At 45.0% G+C, this 16,492-nt stretch overlaps 1 protein-coding gene across 2 annotated transcripts in view; it reads right to left on the bottom strand.

Annotated features, from left to right (window-relative positions):
- Positions 1 to 16,492, bottom strand: part of Cacna2d3 (calcium voltage-gated channel auxiliary subunit alpha2delta 3) — a 798,817-nt gene that overhangs the window by 140,334 nt on the left and 641,991 nt on the right. For both annotated transcript variants that reach the window (XM_050158222.1, XM_050158221.1), the window contains exons 23-26: positions 16,268 to 16,361; positions 12,839 to 12,934; positions 7,740 to 7,861; positions 4,583 to 4,663 (exon numbers count right to left, since the gene is read on the bottom strand). In XM_050158222.1, the coding sequence (XP_050014179.1) occupies positions 4,583 to 4,663; positions 7,740 to 7,861; positions 12,839 to 12,934; positions 16,268 to 16,361 (393 nt within the window). The remainder of the gene's footprint in view (positions 1 to 4,582; positions 4,664 to 7,739; positions 7,862 to 12,838; positions 12,935 to 16,267; positions 16,362 to 16,492) is intronic.

The raw sequence follows: 16,492 nt of genomic DNA, 5'->3' as shown, positions 1-16,492 counted from the left end.
AAAATGCAGAAGTCTGAACTGGAGTGACTGATCATCAGGCAAGCTAACTGCTCTGCAGGTGTGTGCACTAGAGTCTGGTCCTCAGCATCTCTGAGGAAACTGTCTGGTGATAGTGGACATGAGGATTCCTGAAGCCAGCTGATTAGCTTAACAAAGCAAAACACCAGGTCCAGACTCAACCAGAGTCTACCTCGATACACACAATAGAGAGTGACCAAAGAAAGTATCTGGGGTAGTTCGAATGTAGCTGGCCCCATAAGCTCCTAGTGAGAGGCCATATTAGGAGACGTGGCTTTGTTGGAGAAGGTATGGTCTTGTTGGAGGGAGTGTGTCACTGTGGGGGTGGGCTTTCAGGTTTCCTATGCTCAAGTTATGCCTAGTGACACAGATAACTTCCTGTTGCCTACAGAGTCAAGATGTAGGGCTCTAAGCTGTTTCTCTGGCAGCATGCCTACCTGCGTGCCACCGTGTCCCGCCATGATGGCAACAGACTGAACCTGAAACTACAAGCCACGCAATTAAAGGTTTTCCTTTATAAGAGTGAGTGGTCATGATGTCTCCTCACAACAAGAGAAACCCTAACTAAAACAGTATCGTACCTCAACCCCAGGCCTCTCCACGAATACGCACCTGCTTCTCTGCACATGCCCCAGCCGAGCACGTACACATGCAAAAACCATTTTTTCCCAGAAATCTGAATAGCTGAGGTTAGGAATATTGTATTTGTCAGATTCTATCCAGTGATTAGGAAGGCAGGACAAACAATTCAGGAGGAGTCCCCAGCAGGGCCACCCCTTTCACCATCTGGTGTCTCAAGGTCCCCCCATGTCCCCCCCACACCATTCATGCTATTATCCACCCTTGTATGGCAGAGACAGTACTGCAGAGAAAGGTGGACCTACCCTACTGAGAGCCCAGTGGAGAACTATACCAACGTGCTCTAGATAATTTATGGATCCCGAGCTGGCAAATTAGTAAGTTGGGGCAAACGGGTTTCTGTGATCTCAATTTGTTTGTAATTTTTCACTGAGGTCTGTCCACCACAGTCTAAACCCTCAGCTGGCCATGGTTTAGTGGGAGAAAGACAAGTACAATCCTTGGCTTCTAGAACTTCCAGAGGACTACACAGCTTTTAAATTCACTAGTCCTATGAAGTGAAGTCATGGCTTTTAATTTTTTTATTTATTATTACTATGATATGTGTGTGCATGTGTTCCAGGGGTTGAACTCAGCCATAAGGATGGTGTGCTCTTACCTGCTGAACCATCTCTCTTGCCCTCCATATTGCTATTAAAATTAAACATTGCTGCTATTTTTTGCACATGGTGAGGAGGGAAGGGTTGTCAACACAGAAAGTTATTATTCATTGATAAGTTGAGTGCCTTGCAAAAACAGGAGTCCTGTCCTATGGAATGTATGAATGAATGAATGAATGAATGAGTAAGTGAGTAACCGAATGAAACAGAAGGCGAAAATGCACCATTCCTATACATCCTGGTTTTTTGCATCTCTTTATATACATGTATTTTCCTCTTTGTTCTCTTATGCTATCTCTGAAGTGAGAATAAGGCAGGAACTAACAATCTCAACCCTGACTTAGACCGCTACTGACCCAGGACAATAATAATCTCAACCCTGACTTAGACCGCTCCTGACCCAGGACAATGAACTGAGCAAGGTACAAGACGAGTAGCAAACTCAAGCAGATCTTACATTCCAAGGTTTGTATGTCTCATCCTAAACAGCAAAATGGATTAGCGTCTTGACACACACACAGGAGTTTCCAAAGCTCTAGAGAGACTGGGTAGGCCCTGTCATGTCTCCTATTGCCCTGAGAAAGCAATTAGGTAAGCAAGGCACACTGCTGGCAGCTGGAAAGTTGGCAGAGTCCTCGAGAGGAGGCTGGGAAGTACTGTCAGAGGCCCAGAAGATGGATGGAGCCTGCTTATACACCAAGCCTGATGCACAAGTGGAATCTTGCCCACTCCAACTGGCCTTTCTTCAAAGGTGGCATTGACAGATGAGTATCTCAATGTTTTTGTTTGAAAAAGAAAACAAGAAAAAGGCAAGGAGAAAACCTCTTTCTACTCCCAAACTAGCACACATAGCTAACGAACATGAACATGAGGTCAGGTTGTGCAAAGGGGCAGCCTCTCAGTGCGGGGGAAGGGGTGATCTAGGAACTATTTGCAAGGTTGTACACTTTTTCTTCCAGTTAAGTCTCAACTGCACACAAGGATTTCACCGGGACCCTAAATTCCTGCTGGTCGGCTGTGTCCCATCTGCTGCCAGAGGCCTGCTAAAGGGGACCAGGCCTGCACACAAGTTCATCTTCATTTGCCAAAACAAGGCTGCCTCTCCAGCTAAAAAGGCCCCTTTAATTTCATAATGGTAAACAGTATCTGGGTAATTGGAGGAAAACACGGAGTGGATTGCTACAGACCCTCATCCCCTGGTGATTGACATGAGAGTTGGGACAAAGTCCACTGAAGCAGGGCATGAATTGAAGAGGCTGTTCTACTCTGGGAGAGAGAAAGGTCCCCCTGAGGTCACTGCCATCATGGGGCTGCGTCCACAGCAGTCTTCAAGATCAAAGCCAAGTGAGGCTGTTTTATTTCACGTCTCCCAAACACAGTTGGGAAAAGAAGGTCAGTAGTCACCCACTTTAAAAGGTCCAAACTAAATACAGTTCCCCGGGGAAACCTTGTTTCTCGGCTTTGCTCTGTAATTATCTGTCGAATATGAGCACCAGTTGATACACACTTAGGAACAACAAGTTAGAGATGCCTTGCCTATCCCCGCAAGGTGAGCCAAACAGTCACCTGCCCGCATTCTCTGGCCAGCTGTGTAACTCAATAATAGATCAGCAAACCATTTGCAAACTATGTACTCCCTGTTAGCTTGGATGCACTGTTTCCAGGCCAGGGCATATACACTTGTATAACAGTAAACTTTTGCTCATACTTAAACATCCCTTCTTAACTGGGACAGAGGTGGCTGGGATAGGAGACTTCAGAAGTGACCTGGAACACCCATTAGGGTCACTGAAGAAAAGACCCACAGGAAGAATTTTTAAGAGAAATTCTGAACCAGATGGGCTGCTTTTGCCTAACCTTGCCTTGGACAGACATCTGTTGTCTAGGACTCTAACCCCCAGAAGATAACATGCCTCCAGAATTAGCTAGCTGGAACAGCCCAGAGGTAAGCAAGTCTGACCTCCTTAAAGCAAAAATAAATCTTGCTGAGCAAAATGACCCTATCTCCTGCTTTCCTCAAGGAACATGAGGCATGAGGTGACAGTATTTGAAGACAGCGGCCATGAATCCTCAGAGCCCCTATCTGCAGGCTGATTAATTGTAGGTCTGCCTAGTTCAAGATAAGCTGAAGGTCAAACACATAAGACCGTCTTCCTTGTCATATCCAATAACCCAAGGATAACCAGCGTGGCTGTCCTCTGATCGTTCAGCCGCCTGCTAATATAATTATGATGCACAGGCCCTGTCAGAAAGGAAGTGGAGGGAACAGCGGTGATTCCCAGCCAAAGAGCAAGTGCTTCAGTCAGCTCTGCTCCTCTGCTCCCTTCGGTCCCCTTTCTACAAATTACCACAGCACGCAGACATAGGCGTGGGTGTTCAAAGTCACTCTCAAGTCCAGCTCCATGAGGGAGCCTGCCCCCAAAACAAATGACTCCCTTCGGTAAACATAGTTCGGATCAGGAGAGTGCTTAGCACATTTCACACATCCATCAACTGATGGATCCAGAAATGGTGGATTAAGAACGGACTATGTGCCAGGCATGGTCTTAAGCCTTTATAGAACTGTGGCAGATTCCAGCCTTTCAGTACAAACGCCAGCCAGCCATAGGTGGTGGCTGGGGCTCCTATAGGATAAGAGCAGAGAAAACGCTTCCTTGACAACCCAAGTCTTAATTGTAAAATGTTTTAGCTTTCCCCTGCTCACAGACCCAGCACCTATGCATGCTTCTTGGTCTCTGAGGAGAAGGCCATATTTCAGGTTATGTGTGCTAATATATTGAAAAAAAACCTATAATTTCTTTGTATGCCCATCACGATCCTTGCAGTATTCTTCAAGTTTTACCTGCTGTTAGGAAATTCTCACTATATTTTCCAACTATTTCCTCTGGGCTCAGATTCAACAGGAACACTGGGATGGATTCCTTCTTTTGCAAACAGCCCCATGAGCCTTTAGAATAGTGGTTCTCAACCTTCTTAATGCTACAACCCTTTAATACAGTCCTTCATGTTGTGGTGACCCCAACCATAAAATTATTTCATTGGTACTTCATAACTGTAGCTTTGCTACTGTTACAATTTGTAATGTAAAAACTGATATACAGGATGTTCTCAGGCGACCCCCGTGAAAGGGTTGTTCAATCCCCAAAAGGCTCGCAAACTACAAATTGAGAAAACTACGCTAGCACCTCAGTGTGAAAGAGCTAGCGCAGAGCTAAAGGAGAAATGTTTGTTTTCTCTTTTTGAAACCTACCTTTCGGGGTGTGAGCGTGCTAGACAAAACAGAAGCCCTGCTCATAACACACCTGATGACCAAAATCATTGGTTACCTGCCACCACGGGAGATTTCCGTTCATCCAGGAGCTGGATGGAAGTACTTGCTGTTACCACGTTGCTTTTGTTGACTGCTCCTATAGAAAACAAACAAACAAACAAAAAAACCTCACCATAGTAAAATAATGAAGAGTTCTAAGGCCCATGGATAGAAAACAACCATACTGGTCTATGGTCATCCATCTGCAAAGAGTGCTGGGACTCTGTCTCCAGAGCCCGAATGCTCTAGGATGTGGACACTCTGCCCTAGATTCTAGAAGCAACAGGATGAGTTGTTGCCACCTGCTCTGGGGAGAATCCAGTTCTTCATGGTGAGGCCATCACAGGCTTTGTATTCACTGAAGCATTTGCTCCTATCTATGGTCTCCTTTATGTTACTGCTGGAAACAAGGCCACATGAAAGCAAACTCTGAAGTTAGAGGAAGCTGACTGCCGTAACTGATTTGCTATATAGATTTTAACTGGTTTGCGAGCTTCAAATTTTAAAACCAATTTTTCTAAACAAAAACACTCTACACAGGGAGATAACTAGAATAGATAACAGTAGAGTCCAACTATTGGTTTTGTATTAGTAAAAATCAGTTCTAATATCCATTAACTACAGATCATGAGCATAAATTCTGAATTCCCAGTTCATCTGGTGTCTGCCTCAGAAAAAGGAGCTCAAAGAATTGAGTTGAATGAAATCCATTGAGCTGAGAACCCCTTAAGAGGCTGTCCCTTGAACAGCCTGACCTGATCCGTTCATGTTCATAAACTGTGTGTGCTAGTTTGGGGGTGGAAGAGGTTTTCTTCTTGTTTTTCTCTTGTTTTCTTTTTCAAAAAGAAATATTGAGAACTAGGCAAGGCAAACCAAAACTGGAATAAACTCATGACCAAAGTAATTAAGAATTTTATTTGGATCAAGTCCAAATAACCAGGTCATCCCAGAGTAGTCAATACAAGCAGCTTTACCAGTGGCAGGTATCTGGTGGTTTTATAGATTTTCCCTTGACTCTCAAAGAAACCCAAGTGAAAAGTAGCCAGAAAATCTTCTAAGATTGTATATTATTCACAGTTTTACCATGAATTTTTTTATTATGTAATCAGATTAAATGTTCAGTAAAAACCTGTTTCCATACTCAACACAAAGACAGTTTTAATTAACCAAAATCGTTTTTTTTTTTCCCCTCAAGCATAATTATTCTAGAAGAACACCGAAAATGGTTATGTAACTTGGCAGCAGGGATCATCATCCCCATGTGAGCATACATGGGGAGCACTTTGGGGATCCTAAAGCCACAGTGCAAGTCCCCATGTCATGGCCTGGATGGCTCCTCGCAGACTCAGAAGGTCAGCAAGCTAACTATTGTTTTCTGCTTTAAGGGACTAAGATAAAGGAAAGTAAATGAGATTTAAATGCTATTGTTCACAGGTCTGGGGTAGAACCAAAGTGCTTACAGTATCCTGGTTGGCATGCCCAGCAAGAAAGTTCTGTGTGGAGAGGTCTGACTAAGGGCCTGTGGAACCTGAGATGCATACATGAGAAACTACACATGTACAGGTATCCAAGCTCAAGGAAGAGAGTGTGCTTAAAACCCTCGCACTAGAGAAGAGCCCACTAGCTATGCTCCTGCAAATCCTACCCCTTATGAGAATCTCATCTCTGATAAGCCACCTTTCCTTGAGACTCTCCATTAATGAAGGACCCTTATACACAATATGTCCCCCAATAAGGCTTATGCTTGTCACTAGGTTCCCATGTGAGGGTACTGTTTGAGAATTTTGGAACCCTGAAGAAGTGAAACTCTGGTGGAGGAAGAGAGTTGCTTGGGGGAAAAGGGTTTCAATTGATGGTCTGGCTCCACTTTTTATTGATTGCTGCTTTCTGGCTCTGAGTGTAATTTGTCCATCTGGACTCCAGCGCCCACCGCTTTGCCTTTGCTGTCGTGATGGAATGGGTCCCCTCAACTGTGAGCCCAACAAGTGTGCCATTCCTCAGAGTGCTTTGATTGGGCACTTTACTGCAGAACAAGATAAGTGACTTCTTCTGGGTACCTCTTACTCTGCCATCTACATCAGACCTCTGCCATCATGTCTCTGTAAGTGTCAGAGGCACTCTGTCTGCAGACACTGACATTCACGGGAATGAGTGACAGTGGCAGGTGACACCAAGCACTGTGGAACTTTTGTCTGACAAGGTTGAGCTAGGAAGTTTGCAAGGGGTTGACACACAACAGGTCCTAAAATAAAGTGCAACCACTGAGAAACTTTCCAGAGCAGGCCAACGAGACTGGGGCTCATTCTCTGAAGCTTCTAGAATGTTCTAGAGCCTTCTAAAGAAAGTATATTGAAAGTTAAAATGCCTGAGATGACAAAAATCCAGGAGCAACTGAACTTCCCAATGTGTCTTCCATCTAAGTATGGTTAAGCCAACACTTGGATTTCAGTGTATGTGAGGGTTGGGTAACTTTAATTTTCACAATTTAAAACTATAAAAATTCGTTGTTCTATGGATCTCATTGGTTACATCAGCCCTCAGTCAGTGAGTGAAGAGTATACAAAGCCTTGGTCCTACTGAGTATGTGGGTACACAGATGTAAATAATCCTAGTTCTGGGGAGGCCAAGGCAGGAGAACTGATGACCATTAAGTTTCAGCTATCCTAGGCTATGCTGTGAGGACCAAGTCAGCTAGGAAGAGAGAGAGAGAGAGAGAGAGAGAGAGAGAGAGAGAGAGAGAGAGAGAGAGAGAGAGAGAGAGAGAGAGAGAGAGAGAGAGAGAGAGAGANACAGAGAGAGAGACAGAGAGAGAGACAGAGAGAGAGACAGAGAGAGACAGAGAAAGATTGTATATGTCTAAGGGTATAAATCACAGAAGTTTCTAGCAAAGGATGCCTGAACCTTCTTTTACATGGATATTGAAAACAAATTGACTGAGAAGTTTGCCCTCAAATTCTATAGGATGCAAAATGTCAATTTTGTTTCTTAAAATGTCCTTGGCACCATTTGTACACTACATTGGAGGCTGTCACTTGAGTGGAACAAGTAACTTGCTCAGACTTGACCCAATGTTCTGCATTAGCTCTGAAGACTGAAATTGGCTCCTCTCAGGATTCAGGCAACCCCCCCAAAATGACCAGGCCAGCAGAGCGAAACAGAAAGACCTGCCCCACCTGTGCTGAAAGGGATGGAATAGACGAAGCTCCCCGGAAGCTGTTCAGCAGCTCGTCGGTACCAGAGAGGGAAGTGATCTGCATTGAAAATGTTTTCTTTGTCTCCAGCCTTCAGGAAGTCTCTGAAAATGAACAAGAAGATGGTACCACTCAAGGCCAAGATGCACACAGTAGATCCAAGAGCCTTTGTCAGGAGGGACCAGGGTTGGTTCTGAGAAGTCCAACCTGCCCTCTTCAGTCCAGTGGAGGCCCCAGTCAACACTTCCCTCAAAAACTTCTTTTTTTTTGTAGAGTCTGGCAGTCAGATTCTGAGAATGTATTTCCACTACATTAGGGAAACAACTGGGACAGGTGTAAGGGAGGCAAAAGAGGCCCCCTTTTAGGACCTTCAGGTTCTCCTTTGTCTATGTTCCTTCTCTCTTGGCACACAGAATGGCTCCCATGACCTCATGGCCCCCTCTTCTTTCCTGGCCTCCCTGTCCCTTGCCCATGGCATTTTTTTTTCTACGGAGAACACAACTGATACACATTCTCTTTCCCACTGCATCCTCTCAAAGTCAAAATCACTTTTCTTATTAAAGATCTTTTTAGTAGCTGCCTTATGTGTAGAACTTATGGAGCACAAGTTAATTTTTAAAAAAATCTGTGCATCTATTTACAGAAAGAGTCAATTTGTAATGGCTGTATCTGTCACTTCCCCAACTTATCAGCGTGTGTGTGTGTGTCTGTGTTTGTACATTATGAATTTGTTGTTTACAAAGTTCCAAATGCACCACAAAATACACTTCAAAAATTGTCCCCATCCCACGTGAATCTAAATACATGACACACATAAGCTCTTGTCTCACTCAAGTCTCTGAGCCCCTTGGTCACATAGCCTGCTTTTTTCCTGGGTCTAATTTACACATTGTCACACCTCTTTCCCCAAAGCCCTGTGGACAATATTTTTCTCAGTGTTTTACATCTCTCTAAAGAGCCTTAAATATATAGTCATCATGATAGCTAGTGTTCCTTGTCAACTCAATGCCTAGTAGGCAAGCTCTGAGCAGAACTGTGAGTGACTGTCGAGATGAAGGTTAGCCTCTGAGAATGTCTGTGAGCCATTGTCTTGACTATGTCAGCTGATATGGGAAGAGCCATCTTAATTGTAGGAGGAACCACTCACTGCGTGGGAGAATCCTAGACTCCATAAAATGAAGAAGGTAAGCTTAGCGCTTGTGTGGATTCATTAACCTGTTGTTGTCTCTGCTCTTGACTGTGAAGTAATGTGAACATTCTCTCAAGTTCTTACCATGACTTCCCTGCCATGATTGACTAGAACCCAGAATTGTGAGGCAATTAACTCATTTCTTGCTATAGCTGTTTTTCCCTTAGCAGTTGGAAAGGAAATCAAGATATTCCTCTTTATCTACAGCTTTGCTTTCTGTGTATTAGAAACTGGCAGTCAACCATGGTTGAAAAATATATATGTGGGAATTTTAAAAAATTAACTTGTGAGTTTTAAATTATGTGCTTGTTTGATGAAAATTCTTGGAGTGTCATTTCATCCCACCAAGGACATGAGCACTCTTTGGCCTAACATATCTATGCTGCATACATTACTGACCCTTTAGTCATTTGACATTTACCTGTGATTCAAGATGCTTGTGACGACAGTGCTTATGTTAAAGTGGCCACAGCCTATGTTCCAAGGCCTATACTATTCAACCCACATCCTCTCAGCACACAGCAGTAAATCATCTTATCTCAGAACATCACCTTATCTCAGAACATCCAAAAGAGAGCAAAGATGTAAGATATTTTAAGAGAAATAACTGACATGCATATAACTTCTATTATATTATACTGTTATAATTGCCTACTATGATCTTGGTCTAAAATTAATTTTTTCACAGGTGTGAATGTAGAGAAAAGACAATATACAGAATTTGGAACTATCTAGTTTCAGATTCCCACTAAGAGTCTTGGGGCCTTTCTCCGAGGAGAAGGAGACTCCTGTTCTGAAGTCCAAATGAGTATCTGTTGACCTGACCTTCCTCCAGAGAGCACTGTTACTCTACAGCCTCTGGGCACTTTCTGCTGATAGAGAGATACTTGCACTGTTTGCAAGTATCTTTCAGGAAGAACGACCATTCAGGAAAAAAGTCTAAGTGTAGAAATGGCCATCACTTGGATCTGTAATGCCTTCATTTTCAGTCCATGGATCAAAGAGAAAATTATGTCCTTACTAGGTTCTGACTTGGTGGTTTCATGAACTTAGCATTCAATTCATAAAATCAATCTTTAGTTTTAGGATGTGATTGGTCAAGATTTTTTTTTTTTTGATTTTCACCGAAGATGTATATACCACTCTGTTAAAAGAAAACTCTTGACACAAGAGGCCACCTTCTAGTTCCCAATTCTGAAACTGGTGTCCCTGCAACCACATTGTCAGGTCTCAGTTTTCTGTAAAGACAGAAACATTGTTCTCCTCAGCATCCTCAGGCCTCAGCATTCAGCAGGCACTCCACACATGTTTAATACAAAGGATAAGTATTATCCTACGTAGAGATAAAAGCTCAGCAAGCATTTGAAACAGTTTTCTTTTTTTAAAGTATTTCCCCAATTTCCTGATTCCCTCAGTGATAGGGGTGACTATCTTCCTTTGTAAATGACCCATTGTGCTATGGATCCCCAGGACTTACCACAGCCAACTTGCTATAGCTTTGGTAGAGCGCTTACTTCTGCTTACTAGCCCTCACCAACAACACTCCTTTCCAGAATCTACCACTGAACTATTTTCTTTTAGAAAAATGATAAAATTGCCCTCATCTCACTCAGAATACCCAGTCTTCCAATGGGCATCCATGGTAGGTCTCAGTAATGCCATGGATTTGGCACTCACTGAGGCAGGGATGACTATTTAGGTTGCAGGGATCTGATCATCACAATGACCAAAGGTGACTATAACCCGTGTTGTCCAGGTGATCAGAAAAGAGGCCCACGAGTAAATGTAGCCTGTCACTCTCAAGTGGGGGTCTGCTGTCTATCATGTCCACCTAACGAGGCCACCAGATTTGCAAGGTGCTACGTTTTATTGTTGCTATTTGCTTGTTTGCTTATTTGTATGTGTGGAAAAAATTATTTATTCTTTGATAATTTCATACATCGTATTTTTATCGTATCCTTTCCTACCCCCCAACTTCTTCCACATCCCACCCTCTCCTTATGCATACAACTTCATGTTCTTTCTCTCTTAAAAAGAAAAAGAAGAGAAAAATGGTACTAAAATCATGAGTCTGGTTTATATTGGCCAATTCCTCCTGAGCACGCAGTCTATCCTGTAGTATGCTTGATATGGCTGGTGCCACTCCACTGAAGAAAACTGATTCTCTCTCTCAGTAGCTATCGTGAATGAAAAGCTTCTTGGCAAGGGGTAGGTCTTGGTGCCCACTTCTACTCCATATCTTTTTGAGTCATTGATAAAAGGGGTCCTATAGACTCTGTTAAACATGACAAAATATTGCCAGTGCTGTTGGTTATTCTCCACAGCTGATGATAAGACCCTATTTCTAAAGACACCATATAGCTTTTATCGCATAGAACATGAAGAAATCTGGCTGGTACTCAAGTGGAAGTTTCACTCCTATTGGCTAGCCTTCATGGAGCTAGAAGGTGCTATAAGCGCTACCAGAAGGAAAGGCAATCATTAATCTCACACAGCTATGAATCCTGCAAGCGATAATTAAGGCCTGCCTATAAGATATGCCCACTGGTGCAATAATGGCACGAACGTTAGGGGAGTGAGCAACCACTTTTTCTTGGCTCTACGGTCTATTCCATGGGAGGGAACCTATACCCAACACAGTTATTGAGGTAACCTGAGACAAGGTAGGCCATAGGCCCAGGGGAAAACCTGTTGCTATTATTGCTCCCTTGTTTTAATGTTAGCACTAGAAAAAATACAGTCTTTTTGCTCACTCTCTGGATCTTTTCTAGAGAAAGCAATGTGAAGCTCAATACTTCTCATCCTTTCTGGTTACCTACTTTCTAGGAAAGGCATTGTTTGAAGATAAACAGTTAAGGAGAGCTTTAAAAAGCCAAGCTTCAATGAAAGCTTACTTCCAAAATTATAGATGTGAGCTTCTAGAAAAGAGAAAGACCTTGAAAAGGAACCCAAAGCCAATCTTACCAAACACATAAAAACTGACCTATCTACTATGTGCCAGGCTTGACCGGTACCAGGGTATCAACCAACAGGAAGAAACACTGCTGAACAGGACCTCAAGGGGCATCTCCCTTTGGAGACCCTAAGGGTCAGCTTCTCTCAAACTCCTGACCACTATGTGGATTCACCACTGTCCCTAGAGGTCTGGTGTCCAAGGTTTGCCGGGGACCTCTGAACTCGGCTAATCATTAAACACATCCTCCAACTTTGCTGAATCTTAGGTTCCATTTGTTTCTGACCTAACAATGACCTCGTATCAGAGAAGAGAGATTGAGAGGAAGTATTAATTAACTCTGGAGAGATTCAGACCATGGACCCATGCAGGTAAAACACCCATCTGATGTCTAAGGGCTGGAAGCTCCTGATGTATTGGGACTAAGCATGACTGCATAAGAAGCTGAGGGCTAGATTCAGCAACTGTTGGTTCCTATTCCATGACGTCAATCCTAGTACCTTCAGAGAGCCCACCTCTGGGCCCTGTGTCCTCTCTGGCTGTGCATGGAGGCTCAGAGGTTTATTGAAACAAACAAATCAGGAGCTGACCTGAGGCCCTGGCAGTAATTCCTGGGAAGAGCTTCAGGATATCTGAGTGCCCTAACAGTGAGTCAGGAGCCCAGCACATCCCTGCCTCCAGCTGTTCCACACACAGCAGCTGCATTGTCTCTCAAGTTAAGTCCTAAATGACTTAGCAGACAGTGACTTGGAGGAACAAAGGGTTGTGGAAGGGCCAACTGACAGGTGAACGTGTGCACTGGGGCCCCAACAGTAGGAGAGAGAGGAAGGCTCTCAACAGGCACTGGGTGGCCTGAACCTCAAGAAATGAAATAAGCCCCCTTTGAATCTCTGCTTTGAGGGGTTTCATTGGGCCCTGCAGAGGGACCCTCCTACTTACTGATTGGTGAGCTGTTCAGCCCCCACGAACAGGTTGATTCTTGAGAGGCCTGTACGAGTGCCGAGGAAGGCGACCTCGACACCCTTGTCAGAATTCCTGAAACAGAACAGCAGACGTCAGGGAGTGCTTTAGACAGTAAGCAGATAATGGCTTTTACATCTCAAGACTCACAGGATGTTTGACAAACGGCTGCTTTGAAATCTGAACTTTAAAAGTCACCAGGAGAACTCACACAGGCGCACATGTACACATACACGCATGCACCAAGGACGGACTACTCCTATCCCTGACACAACCTACAGGAACAGAGACTTTGAGGAAAGATGTAGCAAGCCCATGCCGACAAATACAGAATGAGGGGGGAAATGTACTTGCAGCCATAAACACTGCTCATCTCAAGGTAGGAGCCTGGAGAAAGCAGCCTGAGACTCAGAGGAGAGACAGAAAATGTCCACAGGATGTGTTTTTACTGTGAGGCTACCAAGTATATTTTTGGTCTAAAGAATGTCAGTAGGGTCTTCCCTGTGGAAGGAAAGGACTGGAGCTGTTGGACCAGCTTTGGAGAAGCCTGCAGCGTGGAAGGCTGACAGACAGAAAAGAATTTATAGCTTTCATTCGAGTACAGATTTAATTCTCAAAAGCACCACCAAAGAGATAAGTAAAACAATGTTTATGAAATATTCCCCAGAATGCTCACAGGCTGGGGACTTGGTCCTCAGGAGGTGGTGCTCTTTGGGAAGTTCTGGAAACTTCAGGATGTCAGTAGCTGGTTGAAAGAAATTGCTGGAGGCAGAGCTAAAGGGGGAATCTCATCCCTGGTTCCTCCCCCCCGCCCCCCCCCGCCGTTTCTCCTATTTATGGTGAAGTGGAGAGCTCCCCCCTGCCTCCTGCACTTGCCACCGGGATGCCAGGTGACCACGAACTGAGCTCTTCTGAGACTGTGAGCCAAGATAACTTCTTCCTGGCTTTGTGTGCTTCCGTCAAGCATGCAGTTAAAGCCATGAAGGCAGCAAGGAATACAACGGCTCCTTCCACACCCCTAAGGTGTCATTTGTAGAAACTGCAGCAACTGCCTTTGTAAAGGACTCTCAGCACAACGGTGCCTCACCTTCCAGAGCACACCTAGTGTCTGAACATGATCTTCGGGAGATTTCAGCATGTCATTCTTATTTTAGAAAAGGAAAAGTCCCTTTCCATAAACACAGCTTTCCCAACAAGCAAATTATGACTACAGTGGTAATTCTTGGGCTCTTTCTCTGTCTTAGATGCTAGTAGCAACTTGTTCCAAAGCACTGTCTGTGCCATTATTCAATATAAGGTTCTTGATTTCTTAGTCTTTGACAGTAGACAAGGTGGCCAGTACTACCTTTAAGTATGTATGTGTTGGGGGTGGGGGTGGGGTGGGGGTGAGGGTTGAATAAAAACCAACCCGATGCATTTGGCTCTGTTTATAGCCTATACCAAATTGGAAGGCTATCCAATCAGTTACAGATGTGGACAGCAGGACAAGCTACCACTTAAGAAATCTGTAGCATGTGTGAGGAATGAGTCAGCAATCCTTGCTCCAAATTTAGAGTTTCATAAGACCCTAAAAGAGACACTCATGTATTTGTGAGAGAAAGAAATGCTAGGGTGAGCTGTGATTCTTTCCCAGGCTCGTAAGGTATATGATCTACGCAGGTGAGAGGGTGGCCCCTAAAATGATGGGCATGGCAGTCTCTCCATGGAGCCCCAGGTTCAGGTTAGACTGTCCACCTGAAGTTTTCTCTGGTGAGAGTCCAGCGCCAGTGTCTGGAGAGGCTTTGGCCATGTCTAGCCAGTGCCTGCCCCTCCCTCAGTATTATCTATCCTGAAAACCATCACTAGCTGCCCAGTGTTCAATTCCAAACTGGGAACGCAAGTGGGAGCCTCAGCCTCTCTTGGCTCACACCACAAGCCACCAGAAGGGCTTGGGGTGGCCGTGGAGGATCTCAACAGCTGAAGCTTCGTCTGTGCGTGTCTACTATCCGGACATGTATAGCAGAGACCTGGGGATCTCGGAGCCTGGGCTGCTGTTCTTCCCCATTAAACTCTATTTTATATACAGTAATAGAGAGGGTTTTTTTTTTAAGAAACAAAAGCAAATCTGTTTGTTCTATTCCTTTCTTAAAATTTCTTTCTTAAATTTATATTCTGAATATAAAATCCAAAATCTTGAGGAAAGGGATACAGCTCCGTGGTAGAACATTCACCCCATATGTGCCTCACACTGGGTTTAATCCTTACTACAGCTACCACCACCACCATCACCACCACCACCACCATCATCATGATAATAAATTAAAAAAGAAATTCCAAACTCTCTATTTGGACTCTCAAGGTCCAGAGCTGCCCAGCCTGCTGCAGCACCCTGTCGGCACCTGACACCACCCCTCCGTGCCCCCCACATTTCCGCAGTAACCTCTCATTCTTAAACTGTGCCAAGCATTTTCTCATCTAGTGGTTCTAGGTCTCGCTAGTTCCCTTCCCGAAGTTCCCCTTGCCCTCGACTGGTGCTATCGCCCCCTCCACTCCAGGTCTTGTCAGTCGACCTGTCTGCTGCTCACTGTCGGGATCCCAAGTGTTAATGGCTCCACATACCGCAGAAGCCTTAATGGCAGTCACTATCTGTCTTCCGTCTGCATTACCCCTGCTTCCCCATTGCCTGGCTAGTGCACAGAGTACACACACACTCGATGGGTGGCAGAGAAAGAATGAACAACAGATACACCAGACAGAAAGGCAAAGGAAGAAACTAATGGCGAACATGGACCGAGAGAACTGAACGCTTGCTGCTTGAGGGTCTCGGGAGAGCCAATAGGAATGCAATAATAAGCCGCTAACACATTTCTAGCCCTCGTTTTTGACATCAACTACTTTGGATTTCCCTCACCCGCACCCCCTCTTCCACTTCACATACAAAACCACAGAGCAGTAACTGACACCCCCCTGAAAGAGTGTTATCCCTTTCCCCTGGCCTGCCCTGGCCTCCTCCCAAGTCCCCTCCAATCTGTGACGGGGGGGGGGGGGGGGGGGGGGGGGGGGGGGGGGGGGGGGGGGGCCCCCCCCCCCCCCCCCGGGGGGGGGGGGGGGGGGGGGGGGGGGGGAGGGCTGCGGCAAGGCAGGAAGTGCCTTCTCCCAACCCTCTGTCGGAAGTGTCACCCTACCTCTGCAGACTGTATTTCATGTCATGTTAAAACTCAGAGAAACTCCACGTCAAGCCCCGGAGCCTGCCTGCCATCCAAACCCATGCCACTACTTCTGTTCTAGCTCTGTGGTTTGGAGCTCAGGGGGAAATTAGAAAACTTCAACACCAGGCTTCTGAAACAGTTTAGTTCCTTAAAACATAACTTTGTTTTGGGGGAGCTTGTGAGGAAATATCCACAAAGGGGGATGCAGACAGCCACTTACTCAGATTTGTTGAGGGCCAGGCTGGTCCAATAGGCTTCAATAGGAGCGCTCACCACAGCATCAAAGAGGACTTCTTGGATCAATTCTTTGTCACCTATTGGGAAGGACAGAAGACAAGAAGGCTCTGGCTAGACTCCAAAGAGGGACACCATAGCGGCTCATGGGGCTGGTTTGTGGGGTCAGCAGGCTATGTTCTTCTACAGGGTGTTGCTTTATGAGTTAACT

The sequence above is a fragment of the Alexandromys fortis genome, unplaced genomic scaffold, assembly GCF_014885135.2.
Source record: "Alexandromys fortis isolate MF-2015 unplaced genomic scaffold, M_Fortis_MF-2015_v1.1 scaffold_106, whole genome shotgun sequence".
Classification (NCBI taxonomy): domain Eukaryota; kingdom Metazoa; phylum Chordata; class Mammalia; order Rodentia; family Cricetidae; genus Alexandromys; species Alexandromys fortis.
The sequence above is the reverse complement of the archived record's forward strand: the minus strand, read 5'-3'. Positions and strand labels throughout refer to the sequence as shown.